The sequence below is a fragment of the Drosophila subpulchrella genome, chromosome 2R (genome assembly GCF_014743375.2).
Source record: "Drosophila subpulchrella strain 33 F10 #4 breed RU33 chromosome 2R, RU_Dsub_v1.1 Primary Assembly, whole genome shotgun sequence".
Taxonomy (NCBI): domain Eukaryota; kingdom Metazoa; phylum Arthropoda; class Insecta; order Diptera; family Drosophilidae; genus Drosophila; species Drosophila subpulchrella.
The window spans coordinates 5,617,186-5,642,182 of NC_050611.1; the positions used below are offsets into that span (position 1 = coordinate 5,617,186).

General features: G+C 46.9%; 1 protein-coding gene across 24 annotated transcripts in view; it reads left to right on the forward strand.

Moving 5' to 3' along the window:
* The window catches only part of LOC119549003 (PDZ and LIM domain protein Zasp), a 59,323-nt gene extending 34,575 nt beyond the window's left edge, over nucleotides 1–24,748 (forward strand). For 2 of the 24 annotated variants that reach the window (XM_037856614.1, XM_037856613.1), the window contains exons 3-15: nucleotides 2,263–2,414; nucleotides 2,486–2,642; nucleotides 4,036–4,169; nucleotides 4,952–5,046; nucleotides 5,771–6,047; nucleotides 8,116–8,310; nucleotides 9,258–9,366; nucleotides 11,079–12,170; nucleotides 12,938–13,091; nucleotides 17,678–22,145; nucleotides 23,437–23,620; nucleotides 23,689–23,928; nucleotides 23,998–24,748. In XM_037856614.1, the coding sequence (XP_037712542.1) occupies nucleotides 2,263–2,414; nucleotides 2,486–2,642; nucleotides 4,036–4,169; nucleotides 4,952–5,046; nucleotides 5,771–6,047; nucleotides 8,116–8,310; nucleotides 9,258–9,366; nucleotides 11,079–12,170; nucleotides 12,938–13,091; nucleotides 17,678–22,145; nucleotides 23,437–23,620; nucleotides 23,689–23,928; nucleotides 23,998–24,075 (7,335 nt within the window). In that variant the 3' untranslated portion in view covers nucleotides 24,076–24,748. Of the gene's footprint in view, nucleotides 1–2,262; nucleotides 2,415–2,485; nucleotides 2,643–4,035; nucleotides 4,170–4,951; nucleotides 5,047–5,268; nucleotides 5,738–5,770; nucleotides 6,048–6,963; nucleotides 7,364–8,115; nucleotides 8,311–9,257; nucleotides 9,367–10,549; nucleotides 10,822–11,078; nucleotides 12,171–12,937; nucleotides 13,092–13,669; nucleotides 13,871–16,068; nucleotides 16,259–17,677; nucleotides 22,146–22,416; nucleotides 23,342–23,436; nucleotides 23,621–23,688; nucleotides 23,929–23,997 lie in introns of those variants that run through there. The other 22 variants (XM_037856622.1, XM_037856627.1, XM_037856628.1 and 19 more) reach the window with 22 other exon arrangements.
* The last annotated feature ends 249 nt before the right edge of the window (nucleotides 24,749–24,997 follow it).

Sequence of the window (24,997 nt, forward strand, 5' to 3'; positions counted from 1 at the left end):
ATAAAGCTGACAAATGTCGAACGAGCGCACAGATAGATATTCGAATGGGAAGGGGACACAAACACGGATCGCAGGTACTCATAAAACTGTCCAAATGTCAATATCCCAGACCCACGAAGCCGTGCCAAAAAAATACTTTTCAGGCCGCGTTCGCTTTGATTTCGGTTGCCTGGCAGGCTGAAGGGGGATGGCGATGGGAATGGGAAGGGGAAGGGGAACGAGCAGGACGAGGAGCCAGGACTTATTTGTTGCTGTCTGGAAAACACCTTGGCCAAGCAATTTCAATTTTCCCCACAGCCGACAACAAGAAAATGAACATGTCAACGGCACACGTCGGATATGGACTTGGATTTGGCTTTGGTTTTGGCTTTGGCACTGGGATTGGCTGTGCACTGTGAAAAATTAAAGTTTGTCAAGTATTTAAATAAATAACAGATCACGGAAAGGTTCCTTTTTATTATAAAGTTAAATTAATTTACGTAATAAATTTAAATTTTAAAAACTTAAAAATCTTTTTATTCTTATCCTTCTAAAAGGTTAAAATAAAGTATATTACGATCATATTAAAACATATCTATTTAACGAACCAACTTCACCACAATCCTATAGTTTCAAAATTTAGAAAAATTATTATACCTTTTCAAGACACAATGTCACATTATTAATCTTCTAGTAAAAATAAATCCTTAGAAAGAAAATCTCAATAGCCACTTATACACTGAAAATAACTGATCTTAAGATAAAGATTCTTATATCGATTGGATCTTTTCGGGTACTTTCCTCAGTGTACATTTTTGTGGCTCGGTTAACCTGTCGGCTCTGCTCGGCTGCTCCGATTCGCTGCGCCTCGATTCAATTCGATTCGGTTTCGGGGGGCTTCGACGTTTTTTGGCAACTTTGTAAATATTACAAAATTTAGGTGTCTCGCTTGGTGAGTGCGCCAATGAAATATTTATGCTCACACACACCGAGGCGACGTATCTGTGTGCGAGTGTCTCTGTTTGTGTTTGTTTTTGCACGAGCGTCGCCCGTTTTGTGCAAATATAAACCGACCACAGTCGAAAGGGGGTTCTTCGGGGCGGGGGTTCAGGGGTTCAGGGGTTTTCAGGGGACTGACTGACTGGGCCTGCCAGTTGTCTGATAAACAGACAATTTGCCAAAGTGGATACGTGCATGGCGCGTATAATTTTGGGGCACACCTGAGCCCCCGTTCGGACCTCCTTTCCATCCCCCACCTCTGCCAACTTTTGGCCTAGACCCCGAGAGGAGCAACAGGAGCAGATGAACCCCCTCCTCGACGCCCCTGTGTGGCTGTATTTTGCGGTTGTGGACTTTAGCCTGATGAGTGTATCTATGTGTGCCAGGGATTGAGTGTGTGCTTAGTTGGTTAGTTTGGCTGATGAAGCGACATTGACAGGCCAAGTGACTTCCATGCTAAGCGGCTTTAAATTTTCCGAAAGCAGGTTGAGTTCAAATGGAGCTGAAATAGTAAAAAGGTTGGGATATGTGCAGGTTTAACAACCACATTTATTTACCCTAGTTAATGATTCTAAAAGAAGGTATACTTATACATATGTGCCCTTAAAATGTGATGAACTGTATAAAACTAAAGTTGGCAATTTGTCAAAAATCATTTTAGAATAAATCTGGTGTGTGTATAAACATTAACTGCCATTTACCAACTTTGTTTTTCCGTATAAAACTTGGTAATGAATAGTTATCCGGAACCCTCCGTACTTGAGTTTGAGTCACCGCCTTTCATTTCAATTTCAAGTTGGAAATTTGAAAATTCTCTGCCGGCAGTTCCGCCCACACAGCCGCCGGCCATATAGAAGAATCTCCGGCGTAACTTTTACGATTTTAATCGTGCAAATTTATGGCATTTTCCCGCACGATTTCCCCGCGGACCGAAAACATACATATATTCGGAAATAAATAAATGATGAAAACAAACGCCCGAAACGCCTATAAAACTAAACTTTGGCCAATAGTTGCGGGCCAGAAAAGCCCAGATATACATATGTATATGTCTGTATCTGCATGTTTCGATGGGCATGTGGAATATACCATATACATATTCGGCTAAAGTCAGCGCCACCGCGAGTTTTGGACTCGGACTGCCGCTCATAATTTTTGCAGTTGCAGCATAATAAATTTAAAGCCAATGGGGCATTTTTCGGGGCTGTGAGTTATGGCCGGGGCAAATCGAAGTTGAGTCGAGTGATGGCTACTAACTGGCCTCGTTTTCCTTGATTTTTCCAGGTGAACGCCGGCAGCTTGTCCGAGCAGGCTGGCCTGCAGCCCGGCGATGCGGTGGTGAAGATCAACGACGTGGATGTCTTCAATCTACGGCACAAGGATGCCCAGGACATTGTGGTGCGCTCAGGCAACAACTTTGTCATCACAGTGCAGCGGTAGGTGGCCCAAAGTTCGTCTCCTAAATTGTGGAATTTTTATTAATTTTTCTGTTTTTACTACCCTTTAGTGGCGGCTCCACCTGGAGGCCGCATGTGACGCCCACGGGCAACGTGCCGCAGCCCAACTCGCCGTATCTGCAGACGGTGACGAAGACCTCTCTGGCTCACAAACAACAGGACAGCCAGCACATCGGCTGTGGCTACAACAACGCGGCCCGTCCCTTCGTGAGTGTACTAATTTGCAATCACGCAGAGTATATCCCCATACTTGGGCATCCCTCGTCCCTGCACCACATCATTTATAAAATTCATAAACTGGCAGCCCAAAGTTGGGAATGCGGAAAGTTTTAGTGGCCCAGCTGATGCTGACGTCCTGATGATGACCAATGATGTTGATAGTTAGTTCTAGACCGCCCACACTCCCCACACTTTGCGTTTATTTTGTTGTCTGTCTGTGGCTTTTCATATTCATTCATTTCATTTTCGGTTGTTGGGTTAGGAACCCTATCCCCAAACCCCGGAACCCCAACACCAAACCCTCTGTATGAGTTGACAACATTTGCATTTATACGATGTCTGTCTGTCTGACGCTCAGTTTGTTTGTGCGTAGTTTTGAAAAGTGTCAGAATGAGTAATGAATATGAGTGCTAGGATTATTTGCCTGGCAAGAATTAATGTGCAAAAGGTCCCTCACACACACACACACAATCTCCCGCCCATCTGAGTCTGTATCTGTGCCCTGCCATGCATAGTAATGTCTCTGTTGTGTGTGTGATATGCATACATTTACGTATCTTTTATTGTTATGAATTTGTATAATAATAGCTCCAGCCAATGACAACGGACATGAAATTGATTTGGGATCATTTTATGTGCCAAGTTTCAGGAACAACATTATGGGAAGCATAGCAATAGCAGCTTAATGTGATTTAAGGCTGTGCAAATGGCATAGTTGAAATGGAACTGAGATATTGGTAAACACCTCCGGCTTGGGAATATAATTTAATATGCAAGTTCCATGGCAGACGGATGCACAACTCAATTTGGAATTAGAGCATGTTCCAGTTGGGGCAATATTATAAAAGGCTTAAGAATATTCGAAGAGATGTTATTGGTTATTTAATGAAAGAAAACTTTAACGAATGCAGTAATCTGTATTGATTAAATTCATATCATAAAATAAATAAAAATGAAGATTTTTTCCAGTTAGCTTAGCATTGTGAGAAGTGGAGAAAAGGGCTCAGAAATGGAGAACAATAAATAAATTAAATACATCAATGGGTATCATGAAAATAAATAAAAATAAAGAATTTGTGTCAGTTAGCTTAACATTTTGAGAAGTACAGAGAAGGGCTCAGAAATGGAGAACAATAATTCCATAATTCAACATAAATCAATTGGTTCATGAAAATAAATAAAAAATAAGACTTTTCAGTTAGCTTAACATTGTGAGAAGTGCGGAGAAGGGCTCAGAAATGGAGAACAATAATTCCCAATTACAATAAGTGCGTGGGGAGATATCGTTGCTATTTTTGCACCAGAAACTTCGCTCATTTCACACTTTCTCAGCCTGGCCCAAGTTCTCATGTATTTCCTACTTCCCACTCTTGTTTTTCAGGCCAACGGCGGCGATGGCGGCGTGAAGAGCATTGTCAATAAACAATACAACACCCCGGTTGGCATTTACAGCGAGGAATCTATTGCGGAAACACTCTCGGCCCAGGCGGAGGTTTTGGCCGGCGGTGTGCTCGGGTAAGTTTTCGCCGGGAAGACCCGGGTGAAAAGCTGGGGGAAAAGGCAACAAACAACTGTCTGGGCCGCAGCCGTGACAGTGCGAAATATCAGGAAAAGTTTTACTTAAAAATGTTCTTTCTGCGCTCTGCTTTGCCCTGAACGGAAAAACAAAAAAATGCGGACTCAGAAGGCGGAAAGCAGGGCGTGCGAAGAACCACAGGCCGTTCGAAACGGTGAGTGCAATTTGGCAAATGATAGCCGTAGCTGCAGAAGTCGGGCCAAGTGCTTCAACTTGTGCCAGTGGTCGACTTTTGCGGGCCAAAACGCACGCGTGGGACCGAATCGCGCGCCTTTAGCGCTTAATTTCTTTGGGGGATTTCGGGCCAACGCGGCGGATGCGTAACAATCTTGTTGCCGCCACTCACTCACTTAGTGGAGCATACTTTCGGGCTGCGCAGCGTGCACGCTGGAAAGTATGCTACAGCCGAGCACAAGGGCTCTTGGTTTCATTTACTCCTGTTCTGTTGCGGGATTTCATCCTTATCGTAGGAGCCCAGCCTCCTTGCTCCTCAATTTGCTTTCCTTTCCTTTGGTAAATTTCAGAAGGGAGATTTCGCCTTCTCACCAAATTGGACAACCAATCCATAGTCATTTTACCCAAGTGGTTTGTTTTACAAATCCTTCTCGGTGTTGAATATTAAGGATATTCTAGAAACCGATTTTTTCCAAAGCAGTTTTTATTATAAAATACTCTAAAATATTATTCCTTAAATTTCTAAAAAACACATTCTTTTTTCCAGCGTCAACTTTAAGAAGAACGAGAAGGAATACCAGGGTGATCGCTCCGAGGTTCTGAAGTTCCTGCGCGAGGAGGAGACCGGCCAGTCCACTCCAGGTAATGGGGCCAACTATGAGCTGGCCCGCCTGCTGCTCATCCTGAACGACGGTGCCAATCCGTTCGTCAGCGATGTTCTGGGCGAATAGCGGGTGTGGGCAGTCTGCCAGATGATAGCCAAAGTTTTTTTTAAAACGCCCAGCAGGGACCTTGAAATGGGCGAGACTCGGTTATCCAAATGTAACTAAATTGTTTCTGTTCTTTTGTCGTTTAACCCATCAGACCAGCCAAAGGAAATGGACTTTCGTTTTCTCTATTTGAAGACACATTTCTAGTGCCCACACACAGTCATGTCTATAAATATATATTAACCAACAATTTCAAAGTCACCTGCACGGACCTTATAAGGCGTAGATATTAAAGTATTATCTTCAGTGAAGCAAAGAGTTTTATATAGACAAACAGTTTGGTAGTTGATTGCTAGAAGGGGTTATATATAGTTTAGTTATCTTTCCTTCAGGCCTGATTGTAGTAGAATATATATTGATTTATAGGTATAGAATTTCTCAAAGCTTCATGAGCTATATTTTTGTTTGAATTGCCAGCTCATTTCTGTCTCTCATTGACTGCTAAAGAAAACTTCAAGACACACCCATTGAATGCCCATTTTCTGTCTATCTTTCTGTCTAACTCATGTTTGTATTTAAACTGTTTTTCATACACACCAAAATCAACAACCTGCAACAACAATCACAACACCGCCCACAACAATACATATAAACAGCATTCGGCAACAGCCACTGCGAGCATGATGCACCCCGGCAACAGCAACAGCAACAGCCACAACAGCAACAGCAATACAACCAACAACAGCAGTACAACCAACAACAACAATACAAGCCACCACAACAACACTATCACCAGCAACACCAACAACAACAACAACAGCAATCGAGCACCACTCGCCATGTCAGCGCCCCCGTGAACTCCCCCAAGCCCCCGAGCACCGGCGGACTCCCAACTGGCCAGAACATTTGCACCGAATGCGAGCGCCTCATTACGTAAGTGCAGCCTATTGGATCACACGTCCCTAATAAAAATAATATGGGGTATCAACTAGGTAATGGTAGGGTGATAAGTACTGGTATCTCAGAAATGCAAAAGGAATTGTAATATTATTTATGAACAACTCCTTAAGTCAATACATAAAGTTCCTTAAGTTCCATCTTGATTTAATATGAATAGGTTACTTACAAACCAACATTTTGTTAAAGTTTTTATAAGAACAAACTTAAGAACACCTGCTCTAAGAATTAATCCTGATTTTATATGATACGATATACAAGAACCTTTAAAAACATCTGCAAACATAAGGTATATCATCTTCAAATCGTATTTTAATAGCTATTATTTCTATTATGTTCTCTTTGTAAGCTTATTAAATTTGGCTTTTCATTGATGATTTATTTTCTAATAAAAATGAAACTTAAAATGTTTAAATTTTAACGAACCAAAGACAATTATTTAGATTATTTTCAATGATTGTCCTTAAAACTCTCTGCAAATTTTCCGAATTAAATCTTAAAATCAAATATTGCAGTGTAGTACACTTAATTTATTTCCCTAGCAAATGTGTTCAAATAAGTAAATTAGCACGGGTAGGAGTTGCAATTACATTAAGTTTCACAAAGGTTTTCCTAATTACACCCTTTGTTCCTTTGAGATACAAATATTTACCACCTTATCACACCGAAATACAACCCATGTGTGTAAATTAGCATTTGTGTATGCACATTGACTAACAGCAACAACGGCGATGCTTCTGCACTATTAACTCAATCCCAGCAATTAGTGGGGTGCTTAGAGGGTTCAGTTTCCAGGGGCAGACTTCAGGCAGGTTGTGAACATGCGTTTTCCAAATAACTGATTGAGCTTTTCCGCTTCAATGATGATGATGATGATGATGGTGCTATGTAGAACCACACAGTCCCGCCAACTTTTACTGGACACAGAGCCACGCGATTGGCGGCAACGAGCGACGCACTCCGCTGCACCACCAGCATCATCAGGATGAGCGGATTGGGGTGCCCCTGCAGGCGGGAACTCTGGCTCCGGCTGCTCCACACAGGCCCAGTTTGCCGGTGGCCCAGAAGGACAAAGAGGAGCAGCTCAGACAGCAGCAGCAGCAGCAGCAGGATCAGGAGCAGGCCGATCCGCGCATCATTGTGCTGCCCATCTGCCCCGGGCTCCAGGGGCCCGAGTACAAGGCCGAAATGGAGGCGGCGGCGGCTGCCCTGGCCACCGACCAGGATGGTCGACCACGTCCATTGACCGCCAGCGGACATCCGGCCTGCCAGCTGTGCGGCGTGGGCATTGTGTAAGGATTCGTTGTTCGCCGAATCAATGATAATTCATGCGTCGCCTGTGCCACTTCCACATCTACCGACCCTTCCCCCGTGTGTCTGCATTTTAATTCGCTTTTATTCCACGGACTCACGGCGGCCAAGTCAATTGTTTGCCATTCACGCACTCCCCAACACCTGAGCACCAGCCACGAATAAAGCCCCTGATCCGGACCAGATCCATGGGAGCCATCATTTGTATTAATTTGTATGCCAATTTAATTGGCTCGCCATCGGAGCTTAACTCGATAATGCATTATAGCTTTTTACATATTTCTCGCATTACCTGCAACACCATGGCTAACAGATTCGCTCGGGGACTGTTTCGATGTTCACACACAAATGCACAGCGAACTATCAGTAGTAATCAGTAATACGGTCAATCAAGTGCTGTTCTATCAATCATCGAGTTTAATGTCTGCAAAACTTTCGAGGGGCTCTTCAATGTGGGAAAATATAGTAAACCTTCTCGGTACTTGGTTCTAAAAGTATTTAGTCACCTTTAGAAGTATTTATTTAATTATTATAAAATATGCCTTAAATAAAATACAGTTTTTATATTCACACTGTAAAATATGTATCGATGAAGAGATTATCACATGCATCGAATATTCAAGAGATATGATTCGCGCTTTTGCGAAAACTGCCAATGCAAACCCTTGAAGAGCTTCTCGAACTGTCCCTCCATCATTATAAATCCGCTAATAATCCCCCTCCAATTTTTCAGTGGCGTGTTCGTGCGCATCAAGGACAAGAACCTGCACGTGGAGTGCTTCAAGTGTGCCACCTGCGGCACCTCGCTGAAGAACCAGGGCTACTACAACTTCAACAACAAGCTCTACTGCGACATCCACGCCAGGCAGGCCGCCATCAACAATCCGCCCACCGGCACCGAGGGCTACGTTCCCGTCCCCATCAAGCCGTAAGTGATAGGAGTTATTCCAAATATTTCCTCTGATTTTTTTGCGGCTGTCCCCTTTACACGGCCAATTGGTCAGTGGCGAAGGGGTGAAGGGAGATTGGAGGTCCTGGCTACAGATGAAAATGAAATATAAATAAATTCAGCCCGTTCGCTATATGCCAAAATACGTCTGACATGCCGGCGACGAAAAATCGCCCATGCTGAACCGAGTATTGTATTTACATACACTCGCTAGTGGGAATTTGGAATACCCTTAAAAGATATACTATGATATGAGTTCTAAAATGATACAGCTAACAGCAAAATACTATGGGTATTACCTAGAATATACCTATATTTCCTTAAAATGGGATTACAAAATGTTATTTCTATCAGTAATATATATTTAGCAGGGTATTTAGGCCTTCGATCAACCCTTTCGAAACACTCCCTTTGCCCTGTTTTATTTTTGGTGGGCCACTTTCCGATTTTGGAAATGAAAGAGGCGACACTGATTGCTCTGCTGACGTGTCATCGGCTGTGCCGCAAATTTTTAATAAATGAATTGGCAACATATGTGTGTGCCACATACTTTGCATGCCAACTAAAAACGATGGCAATCGAACTGGGAATGCACTTTCCCAGCTATCCATTGGTTATGGGTTATGGATGGGCAGTGATATTTGAGGGGCGAACCGCCTAAGGGTGTGCGATATTGCTGGTGTGTCAGAAATATATACGACCAGTGACAGTTGCAATTTGCATTTGGCATTTGGATTTTGTTTGGGTTTCTGGCATGCTATTTGCCTAATTTAAAGCGATGTCGACCGTTGTTGGCCAAAACCAAATTAAAGGTCTTGCACTGGGGGGCAATTAGTGCGAATGGCTGGTGACAGGCAATTACCGCTGGCGAATCTGATTTATCGGGCACTTGTCTAAGGTTATGTCTTCTATTGTTTTTCCCGCAGCAACACCAAGCTGAGTGCCTCCACCATCTCGTCGGCCTTGAACTCGCACGGATACGGTGGCAACTCGAACGGCTACTCCAATGGGAACTCCGCCCCTGCCCCGGCACCGGTAAGTAAAGATTCCCAGAAGGTGGTTACCCCTCCTTAAGTGTTAACTGTTTCCTGCCGTGGCTAAAACAATGTCAGACACTCACCGAAACACAGACGTATATAGATATAGACACAGAAAAACAGGGGTCTTCGTTCGGTGGAATCCCACTCCCAGTAACCCCCACCTTTTTTGCACCTGAATCTGCCTTCGCAACATTCAATTCTATCATATTGCCAGGAAAAATGTTTGCTTAAACTCAGCACATTTCGCCGGAAGCGCCAGCTTCCGACATATGCTAAAATGTTAAGAATCATCTGCAGAACAGGAAAACAACCGGCAGAGAAAAATGCAATATAATGCAAAAAGTTTTTGCCAGCAAAGAAGTTCAAACATCTCGGGCAATTTTATCAAGAAACGCTACTTGTTCACTGTTTTCTCTTTGGCTGTTCCTCACTTTTCCTGGCCACAAAGCGATCAAATGAAAATGGAAAAGTTTTATGCATTTGCCAGCACAGAGAAAAGTGTGTCGAGTTATTTGTGAAAATTAATTATGCCTTGAGGTGCTATTAAAAATATCAAAAGCGTAGCTGAAACATGCCAGAATTATGTTTAATAAACATAGATGAAATGGTTAATTTTTTAAAATATCTCTGACTTATTACTGTGACATTTTCTCTGTGTACAACTTGCTTTTGTGTTTGCCTGTGTTTCTATATTTTATTCTCTCTGTGTTTTTGCGTGAGTCCTCTGTTTGCCTTGCATGGAGCATGGAGTTATTGTTTATGTTTGTTGGATCGACCTACGGCTGATTGGGTAAGCGGATCTGGGGGGCCGACAGGAGGGGGCTTTCATTGAGGGATTGAAGACTTCCCCCTTGGCACGGACAGGCGAATCAATCTGATCGACATGGCCAGATTGATTGCACGGGGGTATAAATAGTGGTCGGTCCGTAGACAGTGCAGTGTCTATTTTACTATTTTTCTGAATCCGATTCTGAATCTGTTTCTGTTTCTGTTTCTGCCGCGGCCAGCGCATTTCGCGAAAATGTGCAATGGCTGCTAAAAGCTAAATATATATGCCAAGCGCTGCTTTTTACTCATTCCGCCTTATATATGTTCGGCGATTTTTTTTATTTTATTCTCGGCCATCTATAAAAAACACACAGCTGCAGCGGTTTGTCAGCTTTTTGGCCGCCGTGGCCGCAGATTCGTTGCGCCCTGTGCTCAGTGCGCATCTGGCATCCCAAGAACCGTGTCCGCAACCGTGTCCGTGTCCGCGAAGTGTCCGTAACTGTGTCCGCAGCGAGCGGACACCAGAGAAGTGACCAAAAGCGACGGGATTGAACTCGGAAAGTGTCCAGAAATCGGTTTATATACACTGCTCCAACGACCAACGATTAGCGAATCAAGTGAAACGACTCTATCTTCGGTGATTTAAGCCAGGAGAAGCTCTTCTGGCGAGTCACTTGCGCAGGTTGCATAACCACCCGAGTGGATTACCCATCTTTTTCAGCACTCCCCTTCTGGGATCGGGGCTTTTACTTAGCCCGCCCATTGACCTTGACCTATTAGCCATTTTTAGAACACCACCATATACACACAACTAAACACACACACGCAATGGGGTTTTAGTTCATCAGCCGTAGGTTGTGTGCCACTTGCATTGTTCGTGCATTTTAATTAACCGCCTTTGTTAACCCCCCGCCCGCCTGCCCGCATTAACCCATTTAGCCTGAGTCTGAGAGCAGCCAGGAGCTGCCCCTGCCACCGCCCCCCTCGCCCACCCAGCTGCTGCAGTACGAGGCGGAGCAGCAGCAGCAGCAACAGCAAGTCTCCCCGGAGCAACACCTGTCCACCAGCCAGCAGCAGCAGCAAAAGCAGGAGCACACGCGCACCCACAGCAGCCTGTCATCCATCTCCAGTGGTTCCTCCTCCTCCGGAGTGGGCGGCAGCGGCAGTGGGAGTGGCAGTGGCAGTGGAGTGGGCCAGAGCCAGCAGAGCTACTCATCCACCCTGTCGCTGGACCGCTTTGGCTCGCCCCTGCACTCGCGCCAGACATCCGGCTCCTCCACGTCGCTGGAGGTGTCGCTGGCTGCTCCGGCCGCTGGTCAGGGCGATAATTACACAATGGCGCCGCCCTCCCCGCCGCCACCGCCCCCTCCGCAGACTCTGTCCCAGTCCCAGGCCGTGACGAATTACAGGCTGCAGGCGGCGCAGAATGAGAACGACATGAATACGCAGAACAAGAGCCCCAATGCGTACAACCAGCTGTTGAAAGAGTACTCCAACAAGCTGCAGCAGCAACACCACAACAACACACCCACCCAGCACACGACAGCAACACCAGCAACAACTACACCCTCACAGAGACACAACAACAACACGGCCAAGCCATTTGCAGTGCAACAGGCAACAGCACCACAGCAACACCTGCCCCACCAGCAACACCAACAACAGCCGCTTGTGGCAGCGCTAACGGCGACACTTGCTAATCAATTGAAATTTAACCCACATCAGGTTGCAAGCCCCCAAGCAACATTAGCAACAGTAGCTCCAGTAGCAACATCAGCTGCAGCAGCAGCAACACCTCTAGCAGCAACTGCAACAGATAGCCCGGCTGCAACAGCAACATCTGACAATATGTCGGCCTACGTGGCGGATGAGCCGTCCTCGATTTATGGCCAGATTAGCACCAACTCGGGGGCCTCAGCCCCACCACCTCTATCCCAATCCGGGGATCAGCCCTTCGAGTACGTCACGCTCACCGGCAACGTCATCCGCAGCGTGCAGGCCCCCGGAAAGGGGGCGGCCCCCAGCTACAAGGTAAAACATCCCACTCCCAATCCTCTATTAGACCAAGGTCGAGGATAGTGAGCAACAGGGAAAAATATTTAGGATAACAAGCATTATAAATTAGTTAACGTTAGGATCCCCAAATAATAAAATTCAGGGAAATCAGGTAACCAAATAAAAGAATATCATTTTTAAAAACTTTTTCAAAATATTTTATAACGAAAAGTAGAACTAAATGCCTTAGAGTACTCCACTGGAAAATTACGTATATCAATTAATTAGGTAAAGTCTTTTAATAACAAAATTTAATAGGAAGATTACTAGATTTGTGATAATTTTCTTAAAAACATTTTAAACATTTTTCGTAACAAAAAATATACAAAACTTGCTTATCATCACAAAATCTTTTATCAATAATTTCTACAAAACGCTGTTTCCAGTGGTAATTAAATTTTTGATTATCATAATAAACGAAATTATTTTTTTTTTGTGAAAATACTTTCTTAAATTTGTGGCTTTAAAATATCTAGTTATATTTTCTCATTGGAAATAATCATTTTATATAAAACCCCTGCTGCTCCCTGGCTCTTTGACCTAATCTATGACCATCAACCGATCCGAAAAGTAAGTACCTTGCATTCTGCTCCGCTCAGCTCGCGCCGCAGCTCGCTCAGATCAGCCCTAAGAAACTAACTAAGATTTTTGTTAAGTGTTGTAAGGTGTTACCCCCGAATTGAAACATATCAAAGACATAAAGAGGACCCAACTAATAGCACACTTCCTTCTCCCGTCCAAAGGTGAACCAGGGCTACGCTCGTCCCTTCGGCGCCGCCGCTCCCAAGTCGCCGGTGTCCTATCCGGTGCAGCAGCAACAGCAGCAGTCGCCGCGTCCCGCCCCCGGCGGCAACAACCCGTACGCCACTCTGCCCCGCAGCAATGTGGGCCAACAAGGTAAGGATGATGATGACGACGGCTGTCTGTCAGAAGGTGAATGGGTCTAGTCGCTTAAGCCAATTGAGAATTTGTACCATACTTGTACCATATACCTTTTATAGCCCAATTTAGTTCCTTTGTTGTTAGCCAGAAGAAAAAAGCGAAAAAAAACTATGAGTGATAGACGATGTAGAGAGCGATCGTTGTATAGTATTAACCAGATTTCTGTTTTGTAACGACGATGAGTTTTATATATATATATACTTTTATTGATCGAAATAAATTGCACATGACTTAACCGTGAAGCCGTAAATAGAGAAAACTAACCAACAACAGTCCTCAAATTATCGAAATTATCGAGATGCTTCTGGCGAAATTTACTAAAACATTTTCTGCTCGTTAAAACCCCGCCCACGTGAGCAACTAAATGAAAACTATTTGGCAAATGTGGCTGCATAAAACGTTTAGCATAGTTTAAGTTACTCTACACACTCTGCAATCTACACTCTACTATCTACAATCCATACTATATATATTTTATTGTCTGCTGCCCGTGTATATATATACCGATTTCTCTGTGCCGTGTACATATGTAGGTCGTAATGTAAGGTACCAGCAGCAGCAACAGCAATACAACAATCAGCAGAAGCAGCAGTATAGGAACTCTTACCCCATGGGATCTAATTATAGCACCCCGAGTCAGTCCCCCTATATCATCACCCCCACCAACAACTACAGCAGCAGCAACACCAACAACACCAACTATAGCACCTACAACAATAATAATGTTTACCGAGGTAAAATGCTGGCAAAAATGCAAAAGAAAATCCCATTGCCTCGCAGCCCAAAGTTTCCGTAGTTGTTCAGTTTCGAATTCACTGCCGTAGATTAATTGACTTGTTGAGTCCGATATCATCCGAGAGTTGCTGCTTTAAAGAGCCCTGCCATATCACGTATCCATGCGCTCATACAGCTACAATATAATCCCATTCAGGTGCAAGCACACAAATGAATTTCATTAGCAGGTCCGATTATCCCACATGCCCCCAACCATTGCGAATGCGTTAATAATGGAAACATTTTGTTGACAAACTCAATCAATAGGTGGAAACATTTTAAAATGTGTTTATCATTATTATGGGCCCAGACGGGAAATTAAAACTGACAATGGCCGATGTAAACGCTGCGGGGGAAATGCTGAAAGCAGGGGGGCAGCAGGGCTATCGGCGGTTTCAATGCCAATGCGATTGCCATCTTCCACTTCCGTGTGCCAGTTGAAAGTGCTGAAAGGCGAATGCAAATCGAAGGGAAAATGTACGGAAAATGAGAACGCAGGGTGGAGAGCCACCACACCAAGCCCCACAGAACCAAACCAAACCGATCCGAAAAACCAAACCGAATGAAAGCAAACCAAACCGATACGCTGCGTATACGTAACGCGTTGCCAGTGCAACGAAACGAGACCCATTCATGTTCGCAGAAATAAATGATATAAAATGTATTCGGTTGCCGCTGCAATTCGTGCCTCAGCCTCCGTGGTTGTTGCCATTGTGGTCGCCTCCTCCGCTCCTTTTCACCGGGATGCAGGATAGGGCTTTAAATGCAGCGCAAATATCCGATTGGGGAAAATGAAGAAGGCCTTATACAGTAGGTTCCAAAAGAAAGCACGCAGGAAAAGTCAAGATAACAGAGCTGATGATAAAATATTTATAAAAGATCCATATTTAAATATATCCATGTATAATATATCCATATATGATATATCCATATGTAATAGATTCACATATAACACATGGATATATTACATATGGTTGTATTTTTTATGGATATATTATATATCATATATATATTATACTTGGATGTATTATATACGGATAATATATGGATGTATTTTATATGGATATATCATATATATATTTATACTGGGATGTATTATCCATATATTATATATCCATATAAAATACATCCATATATAATATATCCATAAAATATATGGAATGTTTCAAAATATCTCAATCTTTTCTAATCTTAGTCTTTTAAAAGCTGTTATTATAACCTCAATACATTTTATTTCTTAAATATTATATAATGTTCCTTCGATTTCTACACTCACTGTGTTTTTGCGGCTTTAACAAGAACACTTTGGGGCCCTTGGCGGCCATTCCTGGTATTTTTTCTTCGCCATCTGCACATATATCTATATACATATATGTATTCCTGCTCCTCCGTGTCTGTCTGTTTGTTTGTTTGTTTATCAATTACCGCGCTGCGATGCTGGGCTGTCATAACGGAAATGAATTAACAACAAATATGGCGGCGCCAGCGATTGCACTACCAATTTATGGGGCAATTTTTGCAGCGCCCACATTCGTTAAGCAATTAAAAATGCAATTAGCAAGGGACGCCAGCGAAGAGACTCTTCTGCTCACATAAATCTTCATTCCGCCAGAAATCAATCTCCTAATCAAAGCGAAAATCACGCACAACCGCAGCAATCATTTGGGGTTTTCGGTTTTGGTTTTGGGTGTTGGGTTTGGCCTCCCAAAAAAGCGAATGGCGGCGGCATATGAGCAAATCCAGTTCCAATTTGCTTTTTCCGAGGGTTGGGGGGGAAAAACAAGAAATGTGCTGGCAAACAAATGTTTGCCTTGCACAAATGCCGACACGCACAGCCAGCTTTCCCACACGGAGCGGGAAATGTAAACGAAAGCAGATAAATTACCAGCCATTATTATACGAACAAGCATCCGCCTCGGATGGGGAAAACCACATCCCGTGCTTTTCCCCAGTTTTCCTTGGGCGAGAGTGGCCGAATATTGAAGCGTGCCAAGGGGCCATATATCACATGGTCGGCATTCGTCAGAGCGAGGATTTATCGAGGGCACTTTCGCCCCTGTTTCTTGGGATAGGATGCGGCATCGGGCGGAACTATTGTCCCGGGCTCATTAAGCATAATCCCACGAATAACTTTTGTTTTGGTTTCTGCTTCTTTTAGGTTACGGTTACCCCTACACGTATTAGAAAATCCCAATCCCGCACCTAAAAAAAGGGCCCGCAAAGTTGGCGAAATTCTGGAGCGCAAGCATATGCTCAACAAAATACCTAAGCATACATACTATCAAAATTTGAATGGAATACTATGAGTTTTAAGCAATAAACAGCGAATATATATTTCAATGAAATACCCCCCGAAAATGATCTTTATAAGAACCATAGTATAAATGCTTCGTGCCTAACCGCAAACTGCTTAAAGCGCTCTGAAAAGTCTTTCCGCCCTCGGTTTTGAATACTGAGTATACATTTGTCTATATAAGTACTAATCGAACTGTGTACCCGTACCCGACTATTCTAAGAATTTATTTCTTTGCACAACTTTGCATGCCTTTTGTCTAAGCGAAATACAATGGGGAACGGGGCCAAAAACAATAAACATCAGGAGGAACTTTGGCCTCTTATTATGGTCGAAAAGTTTCCGTAGCTGCTGCCAACATTTTTGATATGACAAAATATTTGCGGCAATAATTTCATTTCGTTCGCTTGTTTGTTTTCCGTTTGTTTCTGCCACAGAAACGGTCCTTTGTCCTTTGTGTCGGTCGTGTGTTTCTGCCATTTTCAATTTCTGCGAAATTACAGCCAATACCGAATTATGCATAAAAAAATCCAATGACTACCTGTCGACGCCATTTTTGCTCGCAACCAGCATTGGGTTGGGGGCTTCCTTTTTTTTCGCCACTTTTTTGAAGGGGGAGTCAGACGTGGGCCCATAAAAAATGGAAGTAAATATGCGTGCCTAGCGGAGAGCATTTCCCCGCCCTGTGTGCACGCGTATGTTTATTGTTGCTCGCCATGAAAATGGCTCTGGAAATAAGAAATAAAAAATTTATTCGCCCCGTCGGAGGGGCATAAAACGACTATTGTTGAATCGCATTTAATATTTTCCCTCTTTATACGATGCCAGCGATACACGGTTGTTTGTTTGTCTGCTCTGTCAACAAATTGCAATGGGGTTGTTCTGGGGGGCTGGGGATACAACATTTCCAACTTTTCCGATCCACTCACTGCTTCGCTTCGATTGAGTTGCCTGACTTAACCAATCGCCTTCCTTCTGCTCGTTTGTGTGCCTTGAACTTGACCATCCATACACCACTCGAGGTCCTTGAACCACTCAGCCCATTACCCATTACCCATTACCCACTATCCCTTATTTACACTAACTACACCACAAACTGAACGAAATCAGGATTGAGTTGCTTTAGTTTTCTGCCGCCTCTTGCCTAATAGTTTTTAGCCAAAAGTTGTGACCTTAGTTTGTAATCGCCTTCGAATCCGCTGCCGCTGTCGCCGTTGCACCACCACTGATATACTGATCCACTGATCCAAGAACCACTGATCCAATGTTCCTAAGAACCACTGAACCACTGATCCACCACCAAAGCTCTGCCGCTTTCTCAGTGCCAAGGACTAACAAGCGCTTGTCTTTTGTTTCTTTCTGCTCTTATATTTGCCCTGCAAACCAAACTAACTATGCTCCTAAAACCACATAAAACACAAAAAAATCTCAAACACTTGCCCCGCAAAAACACTTGACCCCTGCTGTTCGAAAGGTGGAGAGGTTGTGGAGGAGCTGCAGCCGGAATTCGAGGAGGATGACTGCTTCGAGATGGACATCGAGGTGGCCCTGGCCGCCAGTCGTCAGTCGCAGCGTGGCTCCAGTTTCACCTGGCCACCGCCGCAGGATGACAGCCACCTGGCGCCCACCGCCGCACCACTGTATATCCCTCCTCCGGAGACGCAACATGTGGTGGTTACCAATCCGGTGCAGCAAGTGCCTCCCTTACCACCTGGAGGAGCCACTGCTCGACTAGATCCGCAGCCTCAGGGTGAAGCAACTGCTCCAGGAGCTCCCCAGTGGCAGAGCTACTCGGCTCCACAGCTGACCAACCGCCAATTGGCGGAGCAGGAGTCCAGCTCGGATAGCTATACATCCACCTCGACCACGACGACAACCACTTCGGAGGAGTATCAGCGAATGTATGCCGCCCAGATTCAGGCCTACCAAATGCAGGAACAGTCTGGCTCAGAGTTCGACTACCAGGTGGACTACGGCAGCACCCAGGACTCCATTCATGAGTATGCCTCGGGTAGGAGAAGTGCCCAGGAGTGTGTGGACTCCCTGGCGGTGCCCCTGAGCACCTACAAGCTGGTCGATATGGTAAGGGAGGTGACACCCAGTCCCGTGACCACGCCCACTCAAACTCCCGCTCCTGCTCCCTCCATCCGCCGCGTTGTGTTCAACGATGAGCCCGAGATCAAGGAGTTGCCCCAACTGCCCGGCGAACTGGAGACCATTCCCGAGGCCTCAGAGGGTGTCGAGGATCGGGAGGATCGTGAGGGTCTCGTGATCGAACAGCGCTGCCAGATTCTGGAGAGCGAACGCAAGTTCCAGCCCACGCCCGAGATCAAGTTCGAGATTGCCCCTGTGCGCCAGATACCACCCACCAAGATACCCAACCCAATGCCCAAGGAGTGGATCAACCCCATGATTCGAGTGTTGACCACAGCCCCGGAGGTTCCCTTCCACCTGGTGGAGTGTCCTTTTCCCCGGCCCTGTGGGGACGACTTCGAAGCAGAGGCGGCGGCCGCTGAAGCCGCTCGAGCCCAAGAGGTTCCCGCTCCACCTCCTCCTCCTCCTCCACCACCAGCTCCAGTTGAGCCATCTCCTGCTCCCCTGCGGGAATCTCCTCCCCGGGGAACCCGTCTCTCCCAGGCCATGGTTACCGCTCCCGAATTCGAGCTTAAGTTCGCCCCTCCCGCTGACCAGGGAATCCCTCTGCCGGAGGAGACGGAGCCCTATATGCCACCACCCATCGAAATTAAACCCTACCTGCGGGAGGACTATCGACCCAAGTCGCCGTTTGTGAGTGCCCTGACCACCGCTCCCGAGCGTCCCTTCGAAGGTCACTTCGACAAGGATGTGCCCATCCACATGATCGACCTGCCCACCCCTAAGGAGCATCTGAGCATGTGTGACGCTTTGTGCACCGCCCCGGAACGTGGTTACACCCCCCTGAATCCCGAGAATGCCATGCATCGCGTGGACGAGGAGCAGAAGCAGCAGGAACTCAAGAAGCATGAATTTCAGGTGCTGGACCACGAGGAGGAGCTGGGCATCCGGCCGGAGCCACCGCAGTCGGTGGAGTTCTACGAAACGCGGAGGGATCAGCCCCGAAAGTCCTCCGCCTTTGCGGCCATGCAAGCATTCCAGCCATCTCGAGAACCCCTATCCTCCAACTCGGCTTCGAATGCTGGCAGCGTGGTGGACACTCCCCGAGCATCCATTGTGTCCGCCCTGAAAGAGGAAACTGATCTGGAGTACCAGAAGTACCTCAAGGCCCAGCAGCGTAATCAGAAAAGATTGGACTACTTCCACCAGAAGGAGGAGGAGTTGTCGGGCCTCCAGGGCCAGCAGCTGACCCAGCTGCAGAGGGAACTCTCGAACCAACAGCAGAACCTCCTGAACCAACAGCAGCTGCAGCAATCCAAGTTGTTGCAACTGCAGCAGTGCGCCCAAAGCCAAGAGTTGCAGCAACAGGTGCAGCAACTCAGCCAGAAGTCGCAGCAGCAGGAGCAACATCTCCTGACACAGCAGCAGCAACCTCCTCAACAGCAGCAGCAGCAACACTCCCAAGTCACCCAAAGAACCCAACAGCAACAAGTGTCCCATCAACAACAACAACAACAAGTAACCCAACAGCAACATCGACACTCCCTGCTTTCGCAAACCGAGACCCAAACCCTTCAGGCCAACGCCCAATCTCAGAGTTCCGCCTCCTACAGCTCCAAAGCGACTGCTTGCTCTAACTCCTCTTCCACAGTCCCACCTGCCACCTCAACCGCTTTCGCACCTGCTCCAGCACCTGCTCCAGCTCCTGCACCTGCACCTGCTCCTGTGAGCACACCTGTCCGCCCACCAGCCCTCGCTGTACAAAGTAGCTACTGCAGCACCACCCAGTACGATGCCCACGAACTGTTCGAGGAGACCGCCGAGGAGCTTGAGCACTCGCCGGTCCTGTTCCCGCCGCCCTCCCCGCTGAGCCACCTGACCAAGCAGGGCAAAGCCGTACAGTCCGGCCTCCACAGGGCGGACAGCATCCCCAAGTACCAGCGCAACTGGACGGTGCTGCCCACCCAGAGTCCCATTCGCACTCCGGAGCCGCAAGAGCTGCGCGAGAACGTGCCGCTGGCGTTCGTGGATGCCCCCAAGGCGCCGGTCACCAGCGACTCCTCCACTGTACATAGACCCATAGCCATAGCCCAGGTTGCCCCACCGACAACTGTGGTCGCTCCCTCCCGGGAAAGGGAAAGGGAGACTCCGAAGCCACGACCACAGCTGTCGGTGCCCATTATAGTCGAGGATCGATCGGGTCCAGTAACGATGGCTTTTCAACCGCTAGACGAACTGGTGCGACCGGACCAGGCCCTCACGCCCACCAGGCCGTACACCCCGTCGCTGACCAACAAGCCGGCCCCGATTGTGCCCTTCTACCAGACGGAGGAGAAGCTGGTCTTCGAGGAGTGCGCCGCCTCGCATGCCAGGAACTACAACGAGCTGTGTGCCTCGCCCTTTCCAGACAGGACACGTTCCCCGGCTCCGGGACCACCACCGAATCCGCTGAATGCCATTCGAGCTCCTAGGATGAAGGAACCAGAACCGAAGTCGACCATTCTGTCCGTGTCCGGAGCTCCTCGCCTGCAGACGGGCTCCATAACCACGGGTCAGAGCTACCAGGGTCAGCTTTTGGCCCACTCAGAGCAGAGCTCGCAGTCGGCCAGCCAGAGCTTCAGCCAGCAGCCGGAAAGGATTACGGAACAGAGGGTGGGCAATCTGAGCATCCAGCAGAGGGAGCAGTCCTCCCAGTTGCAACAGCAAGCTCAGTCGCAATCCCAGAGTCAAACACGCAGCCAGGTGGGCAACACCCAGATCGAGAGGCGTCGCAAGGTCACCGAGGAGTTCGAACGCACTCAGAGTGCCAAGACCATAGAGATCCGTACTGGCTCCCAGTCGGTCACTCAGTCCAGGGGTCAATCTCAAGCCATCAGTCAGAGCCAGGCTCAATCGCAGGCTCAATCTCAGGTTCAATCACAGGCTCAATCTCAGAACCAATCGGACACAGAGCGTCGCTCCTCCTACGGCAAGACGGGATTTGTGGCCAATCAGGCCAAGCGTCTGTCCTGTTTGGAGCAGGAGATCAGCAGCCTGACCAGCCAGTCCCAGGCCATCAGTGCCAGGGCCTCTGCCCTCGGAGAGGGTTGCTTCCCAAACCTGAGATCACCGACCTTTGACTCGAAGTTTCCACTCAAACCGGCGTCCGTGGAGTCCACAGTGCCTGGCTATGGAACAGCACCGGCAGCCACGGACAAGCTAATGGCACCTCCACCGGGATTCCTGCAGCAGCAGCAGCAACAGCAGCAACAGAGATCCGCGTTTTCCGGCTACCAAGCCACCACTTCGGCGGTGCAGCAGAGCTCCTATGCGAGCAGCGCGAAAGCCACCTCCTCATCGCTCTCATCCTCATCAGCATCTGCTTCAGCATCAGCATCCGTCGCGAGATCGTCGCAAAGTCTAACCCAAGCTTCTGCTATTACTACCACCACTAATAACCAGGCCACCACGGCCTTCAGGAGCAGCAATGGCAGCACCATCAAGCCTAATCCGGCCTCACGGCCATCCATCGCTTCCATCACAGCTCCAGGATCAGCCAATGCTACTGCTCCAGCTCCAGTTAAAGCCATTGCTCCGTTGAAAACCCCGATTGCTCCGAAATCGGTGATAGCCAACGCCTTTAACGCTGCTGCTCCACCTGCGCCTGCGCCCGCTGTCTTCCCGCCAGACTTGGGTGATCTGAACCTGAACTCTAATGTGGATGATTCTGCAGGTGCCGGTGCCGGAGGAAAGAGCGCTGGAGCGTTCGGTGCCACCTCGGCGCCCAAGAGGGGCAGGGGCATCCTGAACAAGGCGGCCGGACCAGGAGTCCGCATCCCATTGTGCAACAGCTGCAACGTGCAGATCAGGTGAACGGAGCATCCCAGAGTTTGTTGTGTTCCAAGTTTGATGTTGTGTTTTGAATGATCCTAACCCATGATACATTATCCAATGAGAAGATTGGGTTATCTTGAGATATCTGACATTCTCCTTTATTAATCCTTGTTATATTCTTTAATCTAAGAGTTACTTGTTGGGATCACCTTTCTACTGAAGGGCTTGATCCCCGATACCCACTAATTGCCTTGCCACTAATCTAACCTGCTCGCTTTTTGTGTTCTGTTTACCCTCGTTTTCCAGTTCCAGTTCCTCCAGGAGCTACCAGCGCTGCCAAGGTCACTAATCCGCATGCTAATCCCCAAACCTATGCCACCTTGCCACGCCCCCATCCACAGGCAACTGACTTACCCGCCCAGGAGGTGGAAAAAGAGAATCCCCAGGAGTCCGATGCCACTTCCATGCTGGCCGAATCCGTTGGAAAGATAAACATGGGCGACAAGACCCATGCTTTCATGCAGGAGGCCGGCAAAATCATCACTAACATGTTGGAGGCACGATTGGCCAACAATGGTGGACACAATGCTCCTCTCTCCCATGCGGGAAGCTCCTTGAGCCTGCGCAGCAACAGCAGTTCAAATCTCTCAAAGAGTCCGATGATTGTACGCAAGCGTCTGGATCTCGAGGATTTCAAGAACCTGGATCCCACCCAGCCGGTGGCCCTCCAGCCTGTAATAGCCGTGCATTCTCAGAAGGAGCTGCCCACCGAGGTGGGAAGCCAAAAGGCACAGCCACAGGTTCCCCGGGTGGAACAGACCCTGCAGATGGAACTGCCTGCACAGCATCCCATGAGCAAGATACTCGATCTCTGCGATGGCGGCAAGGCCATAGATACACCCGAACCGGTTGCCTTCAGGAACAATTTGAGACGCACTGGAGCTACTCATGCTGCCGATAGAAGATCCTACATAGAACCCAAGCAGGGAGTGAACAGTGGGCCTAATGGACCCGCTGTTCAGAATCAGAATGGCAATCAGAGTGGAGCTCAAAGTGGTAACCAGAATGGAAACCAGAATATCTCCTCCACCTACAGTGTTTCTGTCAAGGCCCTGGGACCTCACAGTGAGGATCAGACAACCATGTCGGAGGAAAACGAAAGGGCAGTAAGTCAGTTGCTAAAGGAGGGTAAGCGACCTGTATGCTGTCAGTGCAATAAAGAGATCACCTCGTAAGTACAGCTTGGCTTTTGTTCGTTACTTTGTTTTAACCTAATGTATATTATATAAATTCTCTTACTAAATTAATTTGATCTCTTTTCCGCAGAGGACCTTTCATCACAGCGCTGGGCCGCATCTGGTGCCCGGATCACTTCATCTGCGTGAATGGCAACTGCCGTCGTCCCCTTCAGGACATTGGATTCGTTGAGGAGAAGGGCGATCTGTACTGCGAGTACTGTTTCGAGAAGTACCTGGCTCCCACGTGCAGCAAGTGCGCCGGCAAGATCAAGGTGGGTTGCAGACTTACTTACTTTTAAGTACCCCTCACTAATCATATATATATCTTTATTCAAAAAAGGGTGACTGTTTGAATGCCATTGGCAAGCACTTCCATCCGGAGTGCTTCACCTGCGGCCAGTGCGGCAAGATCTTTGGCAACAGGCCCTTCTTCCTGGAGGATGGCAACGCGTATTGCGAGGCCGACTGGAACGAGCTGTTCACCACCAAATGCTTCGCCTGCGGCTTCCCCGTGGAAGCTGGCGACAGATGGGTGGAGGCCCTGAACCACAACTACCATAGCCAATGCTTCAACTGCACGGTGGGTGTTCTTTGAGATTTATTTTCATTAGTTTCGATTAAAAATATTTTACTATCTTAACCTTAACAGTTCTGCAAACAGAACCTGGAGGGCCAGAGCTTCTACAACAAGGGCGGACGTCCCTTCTGCAAGAATCACGCGCGCTAAACCGCCGACCAGATGATTTTGTTCGACTTCAGGGATCACGCACACTAACCAACACCAACAACTATCTATCACAATCCTCGGATTACTTGGATATGAGAGCTTGCTCTCAGCTCGTATCTAATGCTTATTATTGCAATTGTCAGAGTGAATAATGCGTAACAATTATTATTTCTATTTGTTTTTGAATTGTGCACACAAATGTTATCCTAATTTTAAATGATGAACGAATCACTCAAAATCAAAAACGTAAAAACGTAGCTGCAAACGACACGAAATCGAATTACATAGCTAGCAAATTGTATGCCCCACACAAACAATACCACACACCACTATTATTTATTCAAACATCGTAATCGTATAATCATAACCGAACTACCGATCCCACGCTAAATATGTATGTACTGTGGCCAGAGTTTATTTACTTAGTTGAGCCTGAAAACTGTTGATCAACCCGCAAGCAAAAAAGCTAACAAATCGCGCGAGGGGATTTCGATTACCCAATTTAATTCGTCGACGCAATCGGAAGAGTCAGAAATGCCATACAAACGAGGTTGTCAGCAGGCAGTTGCTTACTTAATTTCTAAATTTATGTTGTAAATTATCCATAATTCGATTGTAAATTGTAAATGATCATCAGCAAGTGAATAAATTTCGAAATCTTTTTCGCGTTTAATGAGTGTGTTTTACCTGCCATTGTGGATGTGATGGTCGTAAGCGAGAATCCTAATTTACTACGCCATGTAATGTCATAATCGTTGGCAACTTCCGGTTTGCTGCGCACACGAATTCCGCCGGCTGCCTGAAAGTATGCAACAGTTTTTGTTTTCCGGCCGTGTGGCGTATACACACACATACTTACTGCCCACCCACACACGCACGCACTTCTACAGCAATTTCATGCTTAACCAATTTTTGTTGGTTT